Below are 21,813 nucleotides of genomic sequence, written 5' to 3'. Positions count from 1 at the left end.
TGCGGGTTGCCTTGGTACGGAGGAGCGGGTGTTTCTCGGGCCCACCCGCCTCCTCCCGCCCTGGCAGAAGCCGTCGGAGAAGAGAGCGGAAGAGGCGTCGCGAGGGAGGGACGGCAGCGCCGACGCGGGAAGACGCCACGGTGAGAGCAGCTGAAGTTGGGGGGTGGTGTGGAGGTGTGGGGGTCCTGCGAGTGGGCGGGCGGGTGGTGGCCGGGGCAGCTGCCTCTGGGTCCTGCTTTCCTTCGGTGCGAGGACTCGGAGCTTCTGAGTCCGAGCTGCGTCCTCCTGCCTTGGCAGGAGCCCTCCGAGAAGAAAGCGGAGCCGTGGAGCGGGACGGCGAGGCAAGAGCCAGGAAGAAGAGCGTCGGCTTCGTGCTCAAGAGGGGGCGGGAGAAAGGCCCTCTGGGCAAAGGCCCCTCCCTGGCATCCCCGGGGCAGGGATCCCTAAGAGTCCGGCGGGCAGCTTCCGGCTGCGCCGGCCGGCTTGGCGCTGGGCGACCTCCCTGTAAGCAGGGCCAGGTCCTTTGCTTTGCTTGGCGTTGGCCTTTTGCCATCGCGCTCCTGTGGCTGCCCGGAGAGAGAGGCAACCGCCCTGTAAGGAGGGCGAGAGTGCCCGCCTCCGCGCCCGAGGGGGGAAACGGAGCTCTCCCGGACCCCCAGCCCGCCCGCCCTGTAAGCAGGGCAGGGCTTTTTCCCCTTGGCACCTTTGGTGCCTGCTGGCGGCCCCTGGCCAGAGTGACCCCCCGTAGTCGGGGTGCGTCACAGCCCGTGTCCCTTGCCCCTCAGCGCGCTGAGGCCCTTCTGGCCCGTGCGCAGCCCGGGGGCAAGCCCGAGGCTCTCCTGTCCTGCTCGGCGGCAGGGCCGGCTCCCCACGGCTCGGCGCACAGAGCTTGCTCCCTCTTCTGGGACGTTCCCCCATTGTGTGCTTGTCTTGTCGGTGTGAGTGAGCGAGCGAGCTGGTCCCTCCTGTAGCCCCCGTAGAGATGTAGGCAGCGTAGCTTAGACTTCCCAGGAGGGAAAGAGGGGCTCTGCGCGCCAACCTGTGGGGAGCCAGCCCCGCCGGCGAGCAGGAGAGGAGAGCCTCAGGCTTGCCCCCGGGCTGCGCACGGGCCAGAAGGGCCTCAGCGTGCTGAGGGGCTTGCCCCTTGTTCCCGAGGACGGAGCGAAGCCCGTTAGTGGCGGCGCGGGCACCGCCACCCGCGCCGCGGGGCTGCCCGTCCTGCTGGCGACGTGCCAGCGTGGGCCTCCCCCCGTCCTCGGGGCTGGGGGCCCTGTCCCCGGCGGCCTTAGGCCGCGAGGCCGTTGTTGGGAGTGCCGGGCCTCGGGGGGGGCGGCCCCCTAAGTGGGGCTTTGTGCGTCCCCCCTGCTCGGCGGGCGGTTGGAGGGACCCCCTGTAATCAGGCGGGTGTCCCGCGGGGTCCCCCGGCCTCTCACAGGCGTGGGGCTGGGCGTGTGCCCTCCCTGCCCTCGGGGCCCAGCTCAGGGCCTTAGGCCACGAGCCCCAGTGCCTGGCCCTTGAGCCAGGTACTTGATGCTGCGGGGGAAGGCCGAGCTCCGTGGCTCCCTGGGCGTGGACCCGCCTGTAAGCAGGGGTCCGGGTCTGGGAGCCTTTGCGCTCCCTCAGCTGGCAGCCTGTGCGGGGCGACCGCCCCGTTAGCGGGGAGCGGGTCAGGTGCCCCCCGAAGCGGAGAGAAGGAGCCTCCGCAGGCCTTTGGGCCCAGGGCCCCCCTGTAAGTCGGGGCCAGTGCCCTGGTGTCCCAGGCGCTTTGTGGTCCAGGCAGCGGCCGGAGCCCCCTGTAAGCAGGGCGGCAGCCTCTTTGGCCGCTGCTTCGCATGCCCAGCTGCCTTTGCCCAGAGGGCCCGGCTCCCCGCAGCGGCTGGGACTGCGCCGTGCGTCGCCGTGGTGAGTCCAAGTGAAGCTTGGAGAGTTTGGTGGAAGTGGGGGGGCCTGTGGGGGGGGCGGGGAGGGGCTTGGAGATGTGCCTCCGGGGGCGTGGGGTGCGGGTTGCCTTGGTACGGAGGAGCTGGTGTTTCTCGGGCCCACCCGCCTCCTCCCGCCCTGGCAGAAGCCGTCGGAGAAGAGAGCGGAAGAGGCGTCGCGAGGGAGGGACGGCAGCGCCGACGCGGGAAGACGCCACGGTGAGAGCAGCTGAAGTTGGGGGGTGGTGTGGAGGTGTGGGGGTCCTGCGAGTGGGCGGGCGGGTGGTGGCCGGGGCAGCTGCCTCTGGGTCCTGCTTTCCTTCGGTGCGAGGACTCGGAGCTTCTGAGTCCGAGCTGCGTCCTCCTGCCTTGGCAGGAGCCCTCCGAGAAGAAAGCGGAGCCGTGGAGCGGGACGGCGAGGCAAGAGCCAGGAAGAAGAGCGTCGGCTTCGTGCTCAAGAGGGGGCGGGAGAAAGGCCCTCTGGGCAAAGGCCCCTCCCTGGCATCCCCGGGGCAGGGATCCCTAAGAGTCCGGCGGGCAGCTTCCGGCTGCGCCGGCCGGCTTGGCGCTGGGCGACCTCCCTGTAAGCAGGGCCAGGTCCTTTGCTTTGCTTGGCGTTGGCCTTTTGCCATCGCGCTCCTGTGGCTGCCCGGAGAGAGAGGCAACCGCCCTGTAAGGAGGGCGAGAGTGCCCGCCTCCGCGCCCGAGGGGGGAAACGGAGCTCTCCCGGACCCCCAGCCCGCCCGCCCTGTAAGCAGGGCAGGGCTTTTTCCCCTTGGCACCTTTGGTGCCTGCTGGCGGCCCCTGGCCAGAGTGACCCCCCGTAGTCGGGGTGCGTCACAGCCCGTGTCCCTTGCCCCTCAGCGCGCTGAGGCCCTTCTGGCCCGTGCGCAGCCCGGGGGCAAGCCCGAGGCTCTCCTGTCCTGCTCGGCGGCAGGGCCGGCTCCCCACGGCTCGGCGCACAGAGCTTGCTCCCTCTTCTGGGACGTTCCCCCATTGTGTGCTTGTCTTGTCGGTGTGAGTGAGCGAGCGAGCTGGTCCCTCCTGTAGCCCCCGTAGAGATGTAGGCAGCGTAGCTTAGACTTCCCAGGAGGGAAAGAGGGGCTCTGCGCGCCAACCTGTGGGGAGCCAGCCCCGCCGGCGAGCAGGAGAGGAGAGCCTCAGGCTTGCCCCCGGGCTGCGCACGGGCCAGAAGGGCCTCAGCGTGCTGAGGGGCTTGCCCCTTGTTCCCGAGGACGGAGCGAAGCCCGTTAGTGGCGGCGCGGGCACCGCCACCCGCGCCGCGGGGCTGCCCGTCCTGCTGGCGACGTGCCAGCGTGGGCCTCCCCCCGTCCTCGGGGCTGGGGGCCCTGTCCCCGGCGGCCTTAGGCCGCGAGGCCGTTGTTGGGAGTGCCGGGCCTCGGGGGGGGCGGCCCCCTAAGTGGGGCTTTGTGCGTCCCCCCTGCTCGGCGGGCGGTTGGAGGGACCCCCTGTAATCAGGCGGGTGTCCCGCGGGGTCCCCCGGCCTCTCACAGGCGTGGGGCTGGGCGTGTGCCCTCCCTGCCCTCGGGGCCCAGCTCAGGGCCTTAGGCCACGAGCCCCAGTGCCTGGCCCTTGAGCCAGGTACTTGATGCTGCGGGGGAAGGCCGAGCTCCGTGGCTCCCTGGGCGTGGACCCGCCTGTAAGCAGGGGTCCGGGTCTGGGAGCCTTTGCGCTCCCTCAGCTGGCAGCCTGTGCGGGGCGACCGCCCCGTTAGCGGGGAGCGGGTCAGGTGCCCCCCGAAGCGGAGAGAAGGAGCCTCCGCAGGCCTTTGGGCCCAGGGCCCCCCTGTAAGTCGGGGCCAGTGCCCTGGTGTCCCAGGCGCTTTGTGGTCCAGGCAGCGGCCGGAGCCCCCTGTAAGCAGGGCGGCAGCCTCTTTGGCCGCTGCTTCGCATGCCCAGCTGCCTTTGCCCAGAGGGCCCGGCTCCCCGCAGCGGCTGGGACTGCGCCGTGCGTCGCCGTGGTGAGTCCAAGTGAAGCTTGGAGAGTTTGGTGGAAGTGGGGGGGCCTGTGGGGGGGGCGGGGAGGGGCTTGGAGATGTGCCTCCGGGGGCGTGGGGTGCGGGTTGCCTTGGTACGGAGGAGCTGGTGTTTCTCGGGCCCACCCGCGTCCTGTATATCCCAATGTGGCCATGCAGAGAAACTGTTTCAAACTGAATATTGAAATTGCGTTTAGTTCAATAGGCACACAAGTTAAGCAGGTTATTTTTAGAGAAACCTGTTAATTTTGTATCTTACAGAGAGCAAGAAATGATATGACTACACTGGTATAAAAGCATCTCAGAGTATAAAGTCATGAATCAAAAAATTTTAAACTGCTGACACTTATTTCCTTCAGTAACTGGGATGAAAAAGACAACTGTGTGCAGTTCTAGTACTTTTTCTTTCAAGTTGCAGTGCATATAATTAAATGTGATAGCAAAAGAAATCTAATGCAGCTCTGCTGCCAGGAGACACTAGTCCGCTGACAGGAATATACATACAGGAATGCTATTTAATCTATAATTTAAGAGCTAACAACCACTTCTCTCAACCCAAATTCAGTGACTTAAGTACTAGTATTTTTCTCTTCAGCTTCAACAGATATGGCCTGTTTGAAAAAGTTCAGAATTAATTTGTGTGAATGAGAAGTGACGCTAGACTCTTACACACAAATCACCATCCTCTAACTCTTTTATAATTCTGTATAGTGTCTTGCAGTTTGCAAGTGAAAATCACCTCTTTTGAGGGTTCTTGGTGTTTTGTTTTTTTTCTTTTCATTTTGGCTGTATTCAGTATAAAGACCAGGTGGGATGCCTGAGGGAAGAAAATCTAATTTGGAGCAAATGGATTCATAGGTTGCAACTATATCAGAGGTTTCAGCATCACCACCAAAGAGGGAATGTATAAGAAGTACAAAAATGTTATCTAAAACAGAGTAAAAAATACTGAGGCTTGGAACATAGTGACGAAATATTTCAACAGGAAAAGCTAAATGTATGAAAACACAATTTGGATAATATAAATTATAACAGAAACACAGGCTGTCTTTAAGTGATTATACCATATAAATTAAGGAAGTGCTCAGAGTCAAGGATACCCTAAAGAACAACAATAAAAGACTCAGGTTCAAAGAAAGTTACTACTCTAGCTAACTGCCTCCAGAACAAGGTCGCTTCTGTAAAGACACTTTCTTAAAATTAAGTTTTGTGATTAGTTCTTTGATTTCATATGGGATTGTTATATGGATATTTACTGCATCAATATGGTAGAGCACTGTAAGTAAGTAATGAAGATTTTGTGAACATGTTTGGAAATCAGCCAAGATGGGAAGAGAAGGCCAAAAGAAGACTGGTGGTTATTCCTAGAAAAAGGGAGTGAAGAGCCTAGATAGCAGAACAGGCAGCTTAGAGAAACAGTTTACTGCCAGGGCCCTGATCAGAACATTTATCTGCTATCCTTCAAGCTCTAAGGTACGTTGAAGGGCCAGGGTAATGAAGATAAACTACTGTTTCTCAGGGTTTCAATGTGTAGTGAAGACTGAAGGTATTTTAATGTTACTTCCAGTAATATTTATCTTCTGGTTTCTAAATTAAAAGTCTAAATTAGTTTTAAGTAGCACATATGTAGAGATGCTATTTCCATGGATCCTTTCATACCAGGTTCTCCCTGTACCTGTTTCCTGATGTGCTGAGCAATGGGGAACCCTTCTGTGTGTGTACAACTGAACATATTTTGCCACATTATGCCCAGTTTGCAGTAATTTCAGTGGACTTTCAGTTATGTCAAGTAAAGCTTGACACCGAAGTACATAACTAATTGTGTTGGGGTCTTTTTTTCTGCTTTTGCAGGCAAAACTGGAGGAGTTCCTTTTGTTTCCAGTTATTTTCTTAAATCCAGATGTTTTCAAACTGCATTAATATAATTCTTCTTGTTCCGAGGCTGTATGTATTATTACTGATTTCAGAAAGATGTGTTGTGCTGGAACTGAGCAGGAGGGTGTAGCTACTGTTTTCTTTGTGTCTGACAGGGTTCTCAGCTGGAGAAGCGGCCTTGTCACCAGCACTGGTCACCATCGCACACCGGGGCTCCTGCACAGCCAACATCCCTGACAGTAGGGAAGCTGTGGATGACCCATCCCTGGAGGTGTTCAAGGCCAGGCTGGATGTGGCTCTGAGCAACCTGGTCTAGAGGAAGGTGTCCCTGCCCAGGGCAGGGAGGCTGGAACAAGATGATCCTCGAAGTCCTGTCCACCCCAAACCCTTTCTATGATTCTATGATTTCTTTGCTTTTCCGCTGCCGTGGAGGCAGAAGCGGCCGGCGCTCCCTCCCCTGCTCCTGCTGCACCCTGGCCTCATTGCCAACGAAAAGTGACCAGTTTCCAAGTCGCTGGCTTGCTAAGTTGCTGGCTCGATCTACTAACCCCCGTGTGCCGGTGCCAGCAGCCGTCCCCAGCGGGACACGGGTCCCCTCGCTTCCCCCGGCGGGGGTATCCTGGCCATGAGGCGGCGGCCAAGACGAAGCGCGGCGCGGCGGGGGCGGGAGGATCCGCGGGCGGGAAGAACGGCGGGAGGAGCCGCGGTCAGCGGCGGGAAGAACGGCGGGAGGAGCCGCGGGACGCGCCGAGGCCCCGGAGCGCCCCCGCCCCTTCCCCGCGGGCCGGTGACGCGGCCCCGGAAGGCGCCGCCGTCACTTCCCCGGCCGCCATCTTGTCGGGGCTGAGGCAGTGCCCGCCGGCCCCGCTCTGTGTGCGCGGCCCGCCCGCCCCAGCCCGCCCCGCCATGGCCAACAACAGCCCCGCGGTCGCCAACTGCCAGGGGCAGCAGGCGGCCCAGCACCCGCCCGGCGCCGTCCCGCCCGCGCAGCAGCCGCTGCAGGGCGGGGGCCCCAAGCCGGCGGCCTCGGGCAAGCCGGGCAACGTGCTGCCGCTGTGGGGCAACGAGAAGACCATGAACCTGAACCCCATGATCCTCACCAACATCCTCTCGTCGCCCTACTTCAAGGTGCAGCTCTACGAGCTCAAGACCTACCACGAAGTGGTGGACGAGATCTATTTCAAGGTGAGCCCGCCGGCCGCACCGGCGCCGGGCCCGGTTTGACTGCGGCCCGCACCTTCTCGCCCCTTACCCCGCGCTGAGGGATGGGAGCGAATATCGCTTGTAGTGCTTAGCTGGGGGTGCTGGCTTGTCTGCCTCGCGAAAGAGGCGTATTCCGCGTCGGATTTGGAACTGCGGAGCTGTGAGTTAGGTTTGGAGAGGGCGGCGTGAGCCGGGGCGGTGGGGGCGAAATGGCCGTCGAAGGGCTGCGCCTTCAGCCGGAGCGAGCGCGGAGGGCACGGAGCGGCCGCGGCCAGGGACGGGCCCTCCCCGCAGCCCGGGGGCTGCCGACACCCCGTGTAACCACTGACACACAGGGTACGATGGTGACTGCAGGTGGTCCAACGGGAGTCTGCATGTGGCTTTCCTCGTCACTTAAACGTTGGGATTCCCTCCTCCGTTACCCGTTAAAGAAGTTTTCTTGGCGTTAGGTAGGATGTGCTGGGGAGACGAGTGGTCTGTATCGGGGCACCCATGTCTCGGTTCTTGTTTTGTTAGCAGGATTGAATCAGTTTTGCAGCGAGGCTTCCATCAAGCCAGTCTCCCAGGTAGAGGTATGCATAATTAATGCTCATCAACACAGCCACTTTCTTTGTTCTGATAACGAGACCAAAATTTAGATAATTTAAGCTTGAATAATTCAGCTGTTTTTAGCCACCTGTACTTTGGTGGTTATTCGGATATTTTTCTCAAGTGAATTCATTCTACTTGATAATATTACCGTGTCAGCAGGTTTCAGTGTATTTGAAATTAAAAAAAAAGCAAAGGTAGTCTTTTTGTTTCGTTTGACCAAGGCAAGTCAAGTTACTTAGGGCACTGTAATTGAGAAAAGTAACTCCGCCACAGTATTTTTGAGATTTTTGGCAGTTTGGGCTTACCTATGCTACTGTTTTTTCACTTAATGATAGCATTTGTCTGCCTGTGCTCTGTGACTTGAAGCTGATTATTTATTTCTCCTAGTACTTAGAGTAACAGAGATTGTCGACAAAGCATCTCTCCAGTTGCTGCATGTGAGAGAGACTGACTATCTGAATGGAAAGTAGCAGACTTTACTTAGGCAAGTGATGGCTAGAGCTGAAAAATTTATAAAGGAAACGTATTTTCAGAAAATTTGAGAGCATACTCATTTTAAGTGGACCTTTTCAGATGTAGTAAAAAATATTTGATGGGATCTGTTGTCTTTGTATTAGCAGAGCTCACCTGAAGCAGTTCAGATATTTCGTGTTACTTGTCTTACTGTTTCATTCCACAAGTGGCCTAATCTTAAACTGGGGGAAAATTTTGTCATGCCATTAAAAATCTGATTATTAATCCTGTGCAAATAAAGTTTGCTTACTGAACTTCTCAGTTACTCTGACTCAAAACTGCAGGCTAAATAAAGAGAAAACTCAGCCTCTTACTCACTCGTGAGTAATGGGTGTGGGGGAGATGGTTAAGGTGCTTCATTGATATTAAGAAGATTTGCATTTTCTTCATGTTTTAAGATTTCTGAATAGTTGTTATGTGTTTTCTTTTCTTTGAATGAACATGATACCCATCCTAGGAGATGTATTTTCAAGTGTTTGTCTTTCTTTGAGAAACTAGTGGCTCATTTGAAAAGGTGGAGAATGCTGGGTGCCGGATTACCGGGAAAGATGATTTTAAGTTACACAGGCAGCTAGTGATAGGGATCGTCTTTGAAGATATGGATTCTGTCCAAGTATTTGAATTAATTTACTTGTACTTCTGGTGTCCTGTTTCAGTTCTGTATCTGCAAAGTGCAGGACTTCCTCTTTCTTTATCTCTGACCTTAGGACCATGTACATGCCCTCAATTTCATTTAGTCTGTACTTCCAACAAGCTAAGCATGTGCAGCAGTCTTTGAAGGATCAAAACTTTAACTTTGTTATTTGCTTATTTTTTAATTAATATCTGTCAAACCTAGCATGTTTATATTGATTGCGGCCAATAAATATAACTTAAATTAAAAAGAATGAAGACTAGCATTGTGATAGCATCATACTCAATACTTGGACTAAAAAATACTTTTCATTTCCTGTGAGAGGCAAAACTCTATAATCAGAACGATGTGCAGTATTATTTATGTCGTATTTGAGAACTTTTTATGCAATACAGGAAGTCATAATGAATTTTGAATTCTACAGTACTGGCATGTCTTATATTTCCTGTTTGGCTAAGACAGCAACTATAAAAAACCCAAATAAACAGTTCAGCAACTTCAGCTGTTAGTGTATCTCTGATTTCATGTAATTGTGTGCATAATTGGTTTTGTTTCATGTATTGTTAAAAAAATTTAATTTGTGAAGTACAGCCATGAACTCTTATTCCAAATCTGGTGTATCACCATTGTTCGGGGGTTTTTTGTCTTTTATGTATTTTTTTTAAGTTGATGTGCTTAGGCAGTATACTTCTTTATTGAGCCAGACATTGCTTCTCTGAATTTCACAATTTCAGATGCAGCACAGGCAGTTTTGTGGTTCTGAACATGTTTATGACTCTTATTGTCAAGTTTTAGGAATGGTGTTGGTTAACTGTGTGTGTGTGTGCTCATCTCTAAATGTATCTCACAAGATTTGAAATGAGCAAATTTACTTGTTAGTACTTAGGAACCATTTTACCTAAGAACATCACTGCAGTCTAGAAGAAAAAACACTGACTTTTTTATTAAAATACTACACTTTATAAACATCTTTCTTTTGTCCTAACTGTAAGTGATACCAAAAGGAATCTGTAGCTAAGCTCACTGCATAAGTGAAACTCATGAATGTGAGACACTATATTTTGACTTCTGTAGCTCTCAGCAGCAGATATCACTAAACTAAAGGAGACAGTTTAAATACAGGCAGTTGTTTAGTCACCCAAGAAAACAAGTAATGATGGACTTTAATCATAAAGCATTTGAAAGTACGTGGAGTATAGAATGAGCATGGATGCTTCCTTTGGTGTTTTGGGATTTGTTTGTTTTAAACTTCAGTCATGATTTTGACTCTAATTTCCTAATGTTGTAGTTTAAAAAGCCGGATGCTTTGCTTTAATGACAAAGCAGACTTGATCTTGAATTTCATAGAAGACAAACTTTAAAGACTGGTTTATGATGTCCATTGTTTAAATCAGGTTTGTACAAGCACCTAAACATTATGGAGGTTGCAATCGTAATTTCCTTTCTCCTGTCCCCCACCTCACCCTTTCAGGTTACACATGTTGAACCATGGGAGAAGGGCAGCAGGAAAACCGCAGGCCAGACAGGGATGTGTGGAGGGGTAAGTAGAAGTACGTGCCTTCTTAAATTTTTCTGTCTGGTAAAGAACTTTGCCAAGCATAGTTAAAACTTGCTGGTCTGTTGACATCAGTCTCTAGATGTAGAAGTATTTATTACATAGAGTAGATATATTCCTCTTGCTTCCAAAGCTGTGGATGCAGGTAGTGTTATTTTTTCCACATGGCTTTTTTTGTAGATTTAGATTTTATTATGTGTTAGTTCTCACATTCTTTTGAAGATTTGGGATAATGTCTTTGACTTCCTGCATCCTCACCTAACTTTTTGCTTTTGAAAGGTGCGTGGTGTTGGAACTGGAGGAATTGTGTCCACTGCCTTTTGTCTGCTCTACAAATTATTTACCCTGAAACTCACTCGTAAGCAAGTGATGGGCCTTATAACTCATACAGACTCTCCATATATTAGGGCTCTTGGATTTATGTATATTAGGTAAGTATCACTGTTATCAACTAATGACTGTTTTAATATGCAGACAGCTGTATTAAAATTTTACATTCTTTTTGTACTTGAAGGTACACACAACCACCTACAGATCTATGGGACTGGTTTGAATCCTTTCTTGATGACGAAGAGGTATGTCGGCGAGGGTAATAATTTGTTTTCTTTTGTTTCTTTTCATGTTCCTACTTTAGGTTTAAACATTGTTTCATAAGGTTTTCTGTAGTTTGACTGTTGTAACGTTCTGTTCTTTAATTTTTATTAATTAGTGCAGGAAGCAGGTTTGAGCTCGGACATGGGTTATTTTTCTTAAAGATCTAACAGAATTTTTTGCTGGTTAGTATGTTACTGTGTCAGATTGACAAAGCCATGTGAAACAGGTGTACTAAATCAGAATTCAAACAGCAGGGTGTGTGTGGCTTCTGTACATTTTTCAAAGTCATATCTTAAAAGCAAGGTGTAGTAAGTCATGAGAATGCTAAATTTATATTATCTGTTTATTACTGGGATGGGAGAATTGACGCTGACATAAAAGAGTGGAAAGTATATAGTAGAAACCAACATTCACCTTGGAAAATACTGCCAAAAATCTCTGTGGTTATTATTCATGTCCTGGGATAACTAAACCCAGGATTTCTCCAGAGGAGAAGCAAACAGCCGGATTATGGCATAAGATTCCATTGTTAATGTCTTTGGGGACAAATAAAGAAGATGAGTTGCTCACTGAAGTCCAGTGCAGAGGTTGCATTATTATGCAGTCAGGTGGGAGAATACCTTTGGTATCACTGTTTGGGGAAACAGAGTAGGGAGTTGGTGGGTGACGCTTCTTGGGCTATGAACTTGAATACACAGTCTGCTACGTACTGCTGCAATTTGTATTTATTGAGCAGGTTTTAAGTTACATCTTAGATTTAAGAATGGAACAGGAAGGATCATCTGCCCTCTTCAGTGTGACAGTATACATCTACTTCAAGAAATTCCAAATGCTGTAGTTGCAAATGATGTCCAGATATTTGTAATAAAAATAGTGTTAATTACACCTGTATCTGACTGCAATGAACAACTTCTTTCATGCTAAGTATCAAAAACACTGTGCAAAGGAAACAGCTGTTATTTCAGGTAAACCTGTGCTATTCTACATTTTTAACAAAAATCAAAACAAATTTGAACCTTGATTGCATCTCTGTGATCTCCTCCTTCTCCCCCAGGTGGGGTAGTTAAAATGAACTCTCCTCTGCAATGCTGGACTGTAATTTATGAGAAGGATTGGGGTGGCTTCATTCTCAGGGTCTCGCAAACTCAGTGTGGACTCAAAGGACAATAAAGTGATCACAAGCGCATTGCATTGTGCAAGTCTTAACTGGTTCATTATTCAAAGCATATTTTTTATTTATACATTTTAGTTCTTGCAGATATTGGTTATCAAGATGTATTTGTTTCTTGTTTAAAATCTCCCAGTATATTTTTGGAATTAGTGTTTCTTTCCCAGCTGCTATCAGTAGCTTTGTGTTACGTGCTTGGGGCTGCTTAAGTTTCTTACCAGTCCTGGTCAAACTCTATAGGATGAAGCAAATTTTTATATATGGAATTATTTAAACCTACAGGATTTTTTTTCCCCTTCAGTTCTTAAATATGTGGAAGCAGTTCATCTTTTGTCATGCTGCTGTGAAAAACTTCCCAGGATACAGAGTTACCTTTCAAAATGCTTCTTATGTTTATTTTGTTTAACTGTACATACTCTTCAGGTGCTACGTTTAACTCCTTTTTTTCTTCTTTAGATCTCTGCAGCGATTATATTTGGAAAAACTGTATATCTGAACACTTAAATGTGTGTGAGTGCAAGCAGTTTTACGTTTAGATTTTCTCTTCCTGTTTAGATAACAAATCTCACTTTCCTTGTGTGCTTGCACTATAGGTTTGGGACTGACAATAGCTGACTAACATGTCCTGAGCTGTGAGAGGGCATAGCAAGAAGGCCTTCATGCGGTAATGACCCTTTTCAGAGACAATGGTCATCATGGATTATGCGTTTCCAATTATTTGTTCATTTATTTATTTTTTTACATATTTCTAAATTAGAAACCTCACTGCTTCATGGCAGTTGGTTTGCTATTGCTTCCAATTCTGTTAGGATGCCATTTTGTACTAGAGGTTTTTCTATGATCATTTTTAGATAGGCAATGATGTAGTTCATAAATGATTTAGGCCACAGGGTTGGGTATGATGGTACACAGTTGTACATCCACAAAATGGAGTATTAAATGTACTTTCAGAGGACTTCTCAACATTTTGGCATTGAAATAAAATACAAGATCATACCATATAACCAGACTGTATAAGGGGATTTTGCGTTAATCTCTTCATCGACAGTCCCTTACCATCCAGATGGCTGCAGGATTAGTGTGTGCCTGCATGCATATATATTAAGTCCCATTCCCTGTCTGTAACATACTGCTAAATCCAAAGGGTGCAGAGTTTGAATTTTTCTAAGGAAATGTATTAGAATATGAGACAAGTAAACTTTCATAATCATGAGACTTCAATAGGACAGTAATGTAGAAACATTTTTTTTTAATCAGTAAAGAATATTTTTGACCATCAGGATATTTTTTGCTTGTATTTTACAGGACCTGGATGTGAAGGCAGGTGGGGGTTGCGTTATGACCATTGGGGAGATGCTTCGTTCCTTCCTCACAAAGCTTGAATGGTTTTCCACCTTGTTTCCAAGAATTCCTGTGCCAGTCCAGAAAGCTATTGACCAGCAAATTAAAAGCAGACCTAGAAAAATCAAGAAAGAGGGGAAGGAGGGAATGGAAGAAATCGAACGGCATGCAGAACGTAGACGTTCAAGGTCATATACGCGTTATTTTTAAAATGAATGTTAAAAGTTTATTATTGAACAACTTATTACCAGCAACATCTTGTCTTTTGACTGGGTTGGGTTTTAAGGCAACAGGCAAAAAAGTTTACGGATGCTAATGGATTAAAATCATCACGTGATATTTGGTATTTAAGATGAAAAACAGACTGTGTATGTAAAGTATAAATTGAAAAGGAAAGATGGTCTCTTTAACTTAAAAAGGATGTGTTTCACACTGAATATCTTCTTTTTTAAAAGGTCTCCAAGACCAAGATCGATCAGTCCCAGGAGGTCTCCCAGAAGATCCAGAAGCAGAAGTCACCATCGGGAAGGCCATGGATCATCTAGTTTTGACAGAGAACTAGAAAGAGAAAGAGAACGGCAGAGATTAGAACGTGAGGCAAAGGAGAGAGAAAAAGAAAGGCGGAGATCTCGAAGTACTGATCGCACACTGGAACGGAGGCGAAGCAGGAGCAGGGACAGATACAGAAGCCGTAGTCGAAGTCGTGACAGGAAAGGAGATAGAAGAGACAGGGATAGGGAGCGAGAAAAAGAAAATGAACGGAGTCGAAAAAAAGAGAGAGATTATGATAAGGAAAGAGGTAGTGAGAGGGAAAAAGATCGATCTAGAGAAAGGTCAAAAGAAAGAAAAAGTAAGGGTGATACAGAAGAGAGAAGACACAAGGATGACAAGGATGAGAAGAAACACCGGGATGACAAGAGGGATTCCAAAAAAGAGAGAAAACATAGTAGAAGTCGAAGCCGGGAAAGAAAACATAGGAGTAGGAGCCGCAGTAGGAACACAGGTAAGCGCAGCAGAAGCAGGAGCAAAGAAAAATCAAGTAAACATAAAAATGAAAATAAGGAGAAGTCGAATAAACGAAGTAGAAGCAGAAGCAGAGGAAGAACAGATAGTGTTGAGAAGTCCAGAAAACGAGATCGGAGTCCCAGCAAAGAAAAATCTAGGAAGCGTAGCAGAAGCAAAGAACGTTCCCACAAACACGATCACAGTGATAGCAAGGACCATTCTGACAAACATGATCGTCGAAGGAGCCAAAGTACAGAACGAGAGAGCCAGGAAAAGCAAGAGAAAATCAAAGATGAGACTCTGTGAATTCTTTCAGAAGTGGATCACATTGAATCCTATAAATGTTTGATTAAATCCTGCTTATTTTTTCTTAAAGTTGAGATTGTGCAGTAGTTGATGAGCACTCTTCTCCAACCTCCCTCTAGGCTGCAGATTGTCATTTCCTATTTTGGGTAGGGAAGTGCCTTTGTAAACCCATTCAATGCATTGACGGTTTCAAACCATTTGTTTAGTTTAATTTGTAATGCAGAGATTGTTTTTGCATTTTTATTGTTCAGATGTTTCTGAAATGTACAGTCTGTACATATGTCCTGAAAATGTTTTAATTCCTTCGGCATGGTTGCCATGTTGGTTAAATTTGTATGAGGCAATAAACTGCCACTAATTATACTTCCCTTTCGTAGACGTGGAATTATGGTTTGTATCCTGAAGTTAGCATGGCTGTGCTTTACGTAATAGTATGGCTTTTAGGGATGGATCTGGAATGTGTACTATAGCTGAGATATTTATGTGCAAAAATGTACATTGAGGGCTGCAGATTTAGAACTAACATTTATGTCCACTGTACCTGCTGTTTTCTTCAAAGCTTTGTATTATGTTGATCACCAGTGGTGTTAAATTAGTGGACTTTCAAAGAGATAGTGGTTTTGATGCAAGGATTTAGATGATGTTGGGGCTTGTTTAGTAATTCTGTAGAAAGGCTACCTCAAGCGGACACTGTAAAGGTTGACAGATGAGTACCGTAGCCATCTATGCATTTTATTTGTTTGAAAAAAATCCATGTAAGCTTCCTTTTTTTTTTAAACACAGTTTATCCATTTGTGGTCTTTTAATGTTTTTGTTTTTTTTTTTTTTAATCATCAGCTGCACTCTGTCATTTATGTTAATCCTGGGCTAATAAAGGCATTTAAGATGGGAAGAGGGAGGTAGGAAGAAGAAAAATGTTACAAAGGATTTCAGTTTCAAGCTTCCAAAGCATTTTTATAAGTGTAAACATTTAAAATATGAACTAAATGACAGTGTCCTTTTTTAAGTCATATTTTCTACAAATAGTAAGGATCGCAGTTCATGCTGAACATTTCATCTGGCAGATTTTTTTTTAAAACAGGTTGTTAGAAGCAAAAACCAAAATGGATTATAGAAGAAAATCATATCATTACAGTCCAAGTCTATTTGATAGATTATTCTGATGACTTGTATACTAAGTGAGGAGAACCATCTGGAATAAACTCTCAATTAATTCCTTTGTATCGAGTGTCAGCTTTTCCCTGCATGTTCATTGCCAGTTGAAGAGTGTTTTGGTTCCTCCACATTTCTTTTTCAGATCAAGTGACATTTTGTATGAATAAGGGATTTTATGTAATGAGTACTTTATGTGGGACATGTAGCAAACAAAGAAATGCAGCAGCCCCAAAACAGGAAGAACATGAAGTGTGACTCATTCATGATGATGAAGTGACCTGAAGGTAGAAGGTAGAAATAAGTTGATAATTGTTCTTTTTTGCTTCTGTGTGATGCAGGTCATCTAGGCTTTTTTTTTTGTTTTGTTTTAACATCCAGGAGAAAACAAAGTGTTTCAGCTTCTAACAGTACACTTCATTCCATAGTATTCCAAGGAGCAAACTTCATTTTTTTTCTTCCTCCCTGCTCTAATTTTTTTCTGAACAGTTCAGAAACAGTTCCTTTGTCATCGTGATCCTTAGTAATCAAGATCTTTTAATACTGATGTTGTTGAGGTATTGTCTGTTTATATTTGTGTTACCTGATTTTAAATCTGAGCTTGAAAAAAAACTTCAGCTTCAAAGAAGTCACTCCCTTGCAGTGTAAAACTAAACTACTGAGCTCTCATTTAATATGGGAGAAAAACTGTACTGGCCATTTAGGAATATCCTCTCTAGTAGATTATTAGATCTGTCTTTGCAGTCTGCCAAGTCAAAACAGTGAGGACCACTTTATCTTGTTTGTGTCTAGAGGGCTTCTTTTGGCCTTGTTTTTAACCTTCAGTTTCTGAAGCAAGTACACTCTTAGGCAGAGAGGCTGCAAGGCCAGTGTTCTGTCAGGGAAAATGGATTACTGATTTCCAATTGTTCCTTCAGGGCTCCCCCTCCTCCGCCATTGTTGGGAAATACAGTGAAAGAATGGTTTATCTGCAGGAAAAATACAGGTATTTGAGAAACACAATCTTTGACCTGAAAGTGGAGAAGGGCTGTCTTACTACAACAAAGATGGTCAACATTTTGGTACAGCTTGTGAAAAGACCAGCCCGTGTCAGTACCTCTTACAAGTGCACTAATTTGAGGACTGTGCTTTTATTTTCCAATAAATAGTACTTTTTGATTTCTGGATTTAATATGATGCATATTATATACTTGAGTTAGCAGTGTAATGGATGGCACAATATTCATTACCAAGACCCATGAAAATTACTTGGACCAAGACATCTGTCTTAAGTTGTCCTTGGGATTTAGTATCGTGCAGCTCTTGGGTTTGGATCCAGGGACTCTGGTTCCTTTTTGTCTTTCTGATATCATTTTATTTCACATGACCTTCCTTGAAACCAAAAGGAACTGTGGTGTGCAAGCAGCTCTGGTGAGCAGTGGTAAGTTCAGTGGAGGTGCTGGTGCTGCCCACTCTGCTGCAGTTGCTGCAGTGCAGCTGCACTGGGCATTCAGCTCAGGGCATTCGGAGAAAACTTCTGCCAGTTTTAATTGGAGGCATGGGAGTTTCCTCTGACAGTCTGTGCACTCTTCAGTTCTCAGGGTAAAAGCACAACGACTGAAGCACTGTGAACCCAAAGTTCCCACAGTATGCCACATGTCCATAGTTACCTAGCTGGGATAGTTATCCCTTGGGAAGCCTCATCTGTCTTTGAAATTTCCTGTGGCTCCAACGGTAAGTACTGCATTAGTAATATTTTTAGTCTCGTACAGTATACAAATTCCACCCTTAAAGGGAACCCGAAGCAATGAGGGAACTTCTGCTGCTGTTTGAGCCTTTTGCACTGCTATGAAGCCCATGTACCTTGTTGGTTCTGAAGTCTCTTCTTTCAAGAGCTTAATGGGGTTGGGTTGCTGGGGGTTTTTGTTAGGGTTTTTTTTTGTTATTTTGGTGAGGGGATTTATTGGTTGTGGTTTTTTATTTCATAAAGACCAGAGCTTCATACTAGTAAGTAGTGTAGAAACTACATCTATGAAAACATTACATGTCATTGTCCATTAAGTCAGCGTGACCCATAAAAAAGCATTTACCTCAGTCTGGAGAGAACCTGCAACTAATCCTCACCAAAATTTTTTAATCATCTGAGTGATTGCCAGTGTCATTTCACATATCAGCAGTGTTAATTACTATTAAGACAATGCCTAATGCCTGAGGAACAAGGCCTGGAAGATATACACAGCCACAGCAGGAGGTGTGGATCTGGCTCAGTTTGGTTTTGTTGCTTTTCCTCCCTGTTTTGGTTAATTGTGTACATCTCCTAACCATTTTTTTTGAGCTGAATCAATGTGTTTTTTCTTAAAATCATTACTCCTCTTCAGCTTTTTCCCTTCCCCCCCCCCAACAGACATGCAAATAATACATTCTGTTACAACTATGCTTCTTTTTAATTATAAAAGTGAGGGGAGCTGATGAAAACAGTACTACAGCATTGTCCTGTTTGTATTGTGCAATTTTGAGATGTTAAGGTTTGTATGCCAGGAAGAATTGAGAAAATATACACCAACAGATTAAAAAACATTAGAATTGGTGTTAGAGCATAGAATTACCACAATTGTTTATGCAAGAAGAAATTTGGGGCCTGAACTTGATTCTGAAAGAAACTGATTGCTTTAGACCTTTGAAAATCCAGTTAATAGGCACCTGGTTAAACACTTAGGCCTTGGTGGGAAATTAAAATTTTAGTAATATCTGTCAGTTCTTCATTAGCTACAGTGCAAAGCAAGTCAGTTGATGTAAGAAGAGGACATTCTGTTTACTCCTCATGAGTCACCTCTCAAAACTCTGAAGGAAGAAACTTTTTTTAAATTTTGAAGTAAAATGAAATAGCCTTGGAATAATACTCGATTAAGCCTCAAGCTACTTTTGAGTGACTCTACCTGAACTGCTGTTGCTTTGTTTTGTTTTCTTTTTTTAAGAAGTTTAACTTCACTCTCTTGATCTTTATTTCAGCCTTATTTCGTTGGTACATTAGTTCTGGAACACACCTACTGATTAATAACGGTTCTTGGAAGAACTTTTAAAAGTGATTGCTTGCACAGAAAATTATAGTTCAAGATTACAGACATCTCCATCAAGTGTTCAGCTGCATTTTAAAAATGATCTTGTCAGCTGGGGCTCAAATTTGATGTCCTGGATTAGATCTCAGATATGACTAGCTCTTCAGCTTCCCTCCTCCCAGTCCTGAGCAGCTGTGAATGTTGCCATTAAGCACAGATGTTGTCTTTCCAGCTTGAGGGAAAGAAAGAGTGAAAGGAGCATTTAGGGAGAATGGTGTTATCAACAACCTTAACATCCAGGATAGCTGTAGGTGAATAGCAGCAAAAAGGAGATGATCAGCCTTGGGGGGAAAAAGTCAGCAGTGATTTCTTGCCATTCCTTTGAGACAGGGGCAGTAAATAGTGCAGAGCACCGGTAATTGTGTTGAAGAGTAAGCAGTTTTAGCTGGCAAAGAGAGAAAGTAAATGGGTGCTGAAGAGTATCTTGATCAGTTTGTATTTTGAAGGCTTTTATGGGGAACTAGAGGGTGGTATTAGAAAAGGTTTAATGAAGTGAAAGAGGGTTATTATAAATGGAGGACAAATCAGTATTGATAGTAGGAGTAGACAACATGAGCTTTTGGAGGTAAATATGGATTATCTCCAGTCCCAAAGATTTAATCAGCAGGAAAAGTTTGATTAATACATCATAATATCAGCGGCAATTCTTGTAACTTACCTTCTTATCTGAACCAGAATTTTCATTTAGATGTGTTCTGCATTGCTCTTGCCTCTATAAATCACTAGAAAAGAATTTGGAAATTCAGTTTCAGTTATAGAAAAGCAACTGTTTTGAGAAGTTTTTCAGTGGCTGCTTTTGAAGTTGTTTCTAGCAGTTTACGTAGGCAAATAAAACACAAGACTATCCTGTTTAAACCCCAGAAGAAATAAGGTAGAATAAGTTGAGGTAAGCCACATTTTTTAAGCTTTTTAAAAATAAAAATCAGAAGTGCAACCTTGTTTAATTTGTAATGGGATATGGTGAGGCTATAAAAGATAAGCCTGCCTTTTATTTTGTACTATCTGATAAATAGTGTTGTGACTATGCATGATGGTATACAGGCCACAATATAGATAAGATTGTGTTTTTTAATTATTCATTATAAGATGGGGGGTGAGACAAACCTGCATAATACTAACAGAAGCCTTGATGATCAAATTTATGTTATATGCATCTTATCTGAAGTTAAACGATGTGAACATATTTTACAAACTCCGTGAATTTGTAATGAATGTACTATGTGCTCTTACCCATTCCAACAGAGCTTCCAGAACAAGTTACTGAAATGACATGAAACAGTGGTATAAATGTGAGGTGTCAGGTTGTGAGCTGTGAAACATTATTAGTCTGTAGTATGTAGTCCAACTGTGCAATCCCATCAGATACCAGTACTTTTAAAATTGATTAAATCCACGCCCTAGGAAAGGAATCCCAAGGTAACTACTACCCCTTTAAACAATTATTACTTCAAAATGTGCTTAGGAGTGGTTACATAGAAGTAAAGTTTCTTTATTTAAAAAACATCCATAAACCAAATTCAAAAACAAAACAAAAAATGCTCATTTATTTGTTCCTATATTGTAGCCACTCCTAACCTTCACCAGGATACAGTTGATCTAGTTAAGAGGATCTGTGTAGATAAGTATGCCCAGTCCCAAAATGCTCCTGTGAAGTTCCTGTAACAGATATTGCAAGACAGCACCCACGAAGTTTACTCTGTAGTCAACACTAGAACATGCCACCTTTACCTTCATAACTTTGGATTACATTTTAACCATCTAGAATGCATGGACAAAACCAGATCATTCAAAGAAATTTAAATTTTACCTGAATATATTTTTTTAGGACAGAATGTGAGCTTTGGACCCTTATCAGTCAGTGGAGCTACCACCACTGTGTAGACATCCCCACAGGGTATCTCGGTGATGTCGCAGTGACTTCGACCTGCGCTGGGGGTACAGGTGAAGTTGCCTTTTGAACCATGTAAATCAGTGCTGTAGTTCATTGTTTCATCAGAGGCTCGCCAGAACACCCTGATGCCATTGTTGCTCAGTCTGTATAGCTTCACCCCAGATGGGCAGCAAGCACCTAATAAAGAGAGAAACATTAATAAGCAAATTTTGTGAACTCCTAGAGTGCATTTTAAACCAAATTACTATGATTATCATCATTTCACTGAGAAATTATTATTTCACAGAAAGCCAAAACAATTCTTGAACTGAACTAGGAAAGAAAATGTTTTATCAGACTCATATTATGGAGCTGGAATTCAGCCATTTTACATGTTGGAATATTGTTGCTCTCACCTGGCATGAGGCCTACCTTAAAGTGCCCAAAATCCTTTTGAGTTCTTTAAAATTTAATTATGCTATAGCATAATTTAAATTAAGAAATTGATTCTGGAGCAATGTTATTAAAACTTCTTTATATGGCCATCTGATGGCTGTCATAAGGACAAGTTTTAAATTATATGAAAATAATCCAAAGTACATTTATTTAGAAGAGGGAGCTGCAAGTGTACTGAGTATGTACTGAATTTCAGCTGTGCTATTTGTATGAGAGCAACAGTATACAAAGTACGTTGTATATTGAGTCTTTTTCTTCCCAAGTGCATTTACAATTTACATACTGGAAGAATATCCCTGATATGTGCAACTGGATGTCAGACCCGTTTCACTAATTGCTTTCAGAGACACTGTGTAGTTGGTGCCACATGTGATGCATCCCAGGAGACAGTAGTTCTGAAGAGTGCGACACTTTGCCTGTCCTTTTGGAGACTCCAGTGTTGTTACATATGTCTGTGCACCCTTCCCAGCAGACCAGCTGATATTTGTTACAGACTGTGTCACTTGAGTTAGTATCAGGTCGTTAGGGCAACAAGGAGCT

The 21,813-nt window shown here is 45.6% G+C and overlaps 2 protein-coding genes across 11 annotated transcripts in view; one reads left to right on the top strand and one right to left on the bottom strand.

The window, feature by feature from the left end:
- The first annotated feature begins 6,578 nt into the window (after positions 1 to 6,578).
- On the top strand, positions 6,579 to 15,063 carry PRPF38B (pre-mRNA processing factor 38B). The gene is made up of 6 exons (XM_064664533.1): positions 6,579 to 6,975; positions 10,203 to 10,271; positions 10,566 to 10,717; positions 10,801 to 10,861; positions 13,354 to 13,577; positions 13,845 to 15,063. The coding sequence occupies exons 1-6, from the start codon at positions 6,697 to 6,699 to the stop codon at positions 14,698 to 14,700; spliced, it is 1,641 nt and encodes a 546-aa protein (XP_064520603.1). The 5' UTR covers positions 6,579 to 6,696; the 3' UTR covers positions 14,701 to 15,063.
- Positions 13,846 to 21,813, bottom strand: part of FNDC7 (fibronectin type III domain containing 7) — an 18,232-nt gene continuing 10,264 nt past the window's right edge. For 5 of the 10 annotated variants that reach the window (XM_064664515.1, XM_064664512.1, XM_064664514.1 and 2 more), the window contains 5 exons: positions 21,557 to 21,811; positions 20,755 to 21,015; positions 20,178 to 20,207; positions 19,606 to 19,669; positions 13,846 to 13,947 (listed from right to left, as the gene is read on the bottom strand). In XM_064664515.1, coding sequence (XP_064520585.1) covers positions 19,632 to 19,669; positions 20,178 to 20,207; positions 20,755 to 21,015; positions 21,557 to 21,811 — 584 coding nt within the window. In that variant the 3' untranslated portion in view covers positions 13,846 to 13,947; positions 19,606 to 19,631. Of the gene's footprint in view, positions 13,948 to 18,560; positions 19,333 to 19,605; positions 19,670 to 20,177; positions 20,208 to 20,754; positions 21,016 to 21,556; positions 21,812 to 21,813 lie in introns of those variants that run through there. The other 5 variants (XM_064664508.1, XM_064664509.1, XM_064664510.1 and 2 more) reach the window with 5 other exon arrangements.

Source organism: Pseudopipra pipra, chromosome 9, assembly GCF_036250125.1.
Source record: "Pseudopipra pipra isolate bDixPip1 chromosome 9, bDixPip1.hap1, whole genome shotgun sequence".
In the NCBI taxonomy this organism is placed as follows: domain Eukaryota; kingdom Metazoa; phylum Chordata; class Aves; order Passeriformes; family Pipridae; genus Pseudopipra; species Pseudopipra pipra.
This window is presented reverse-complemented; position numbering and strand designations above follow the sequence as displayed.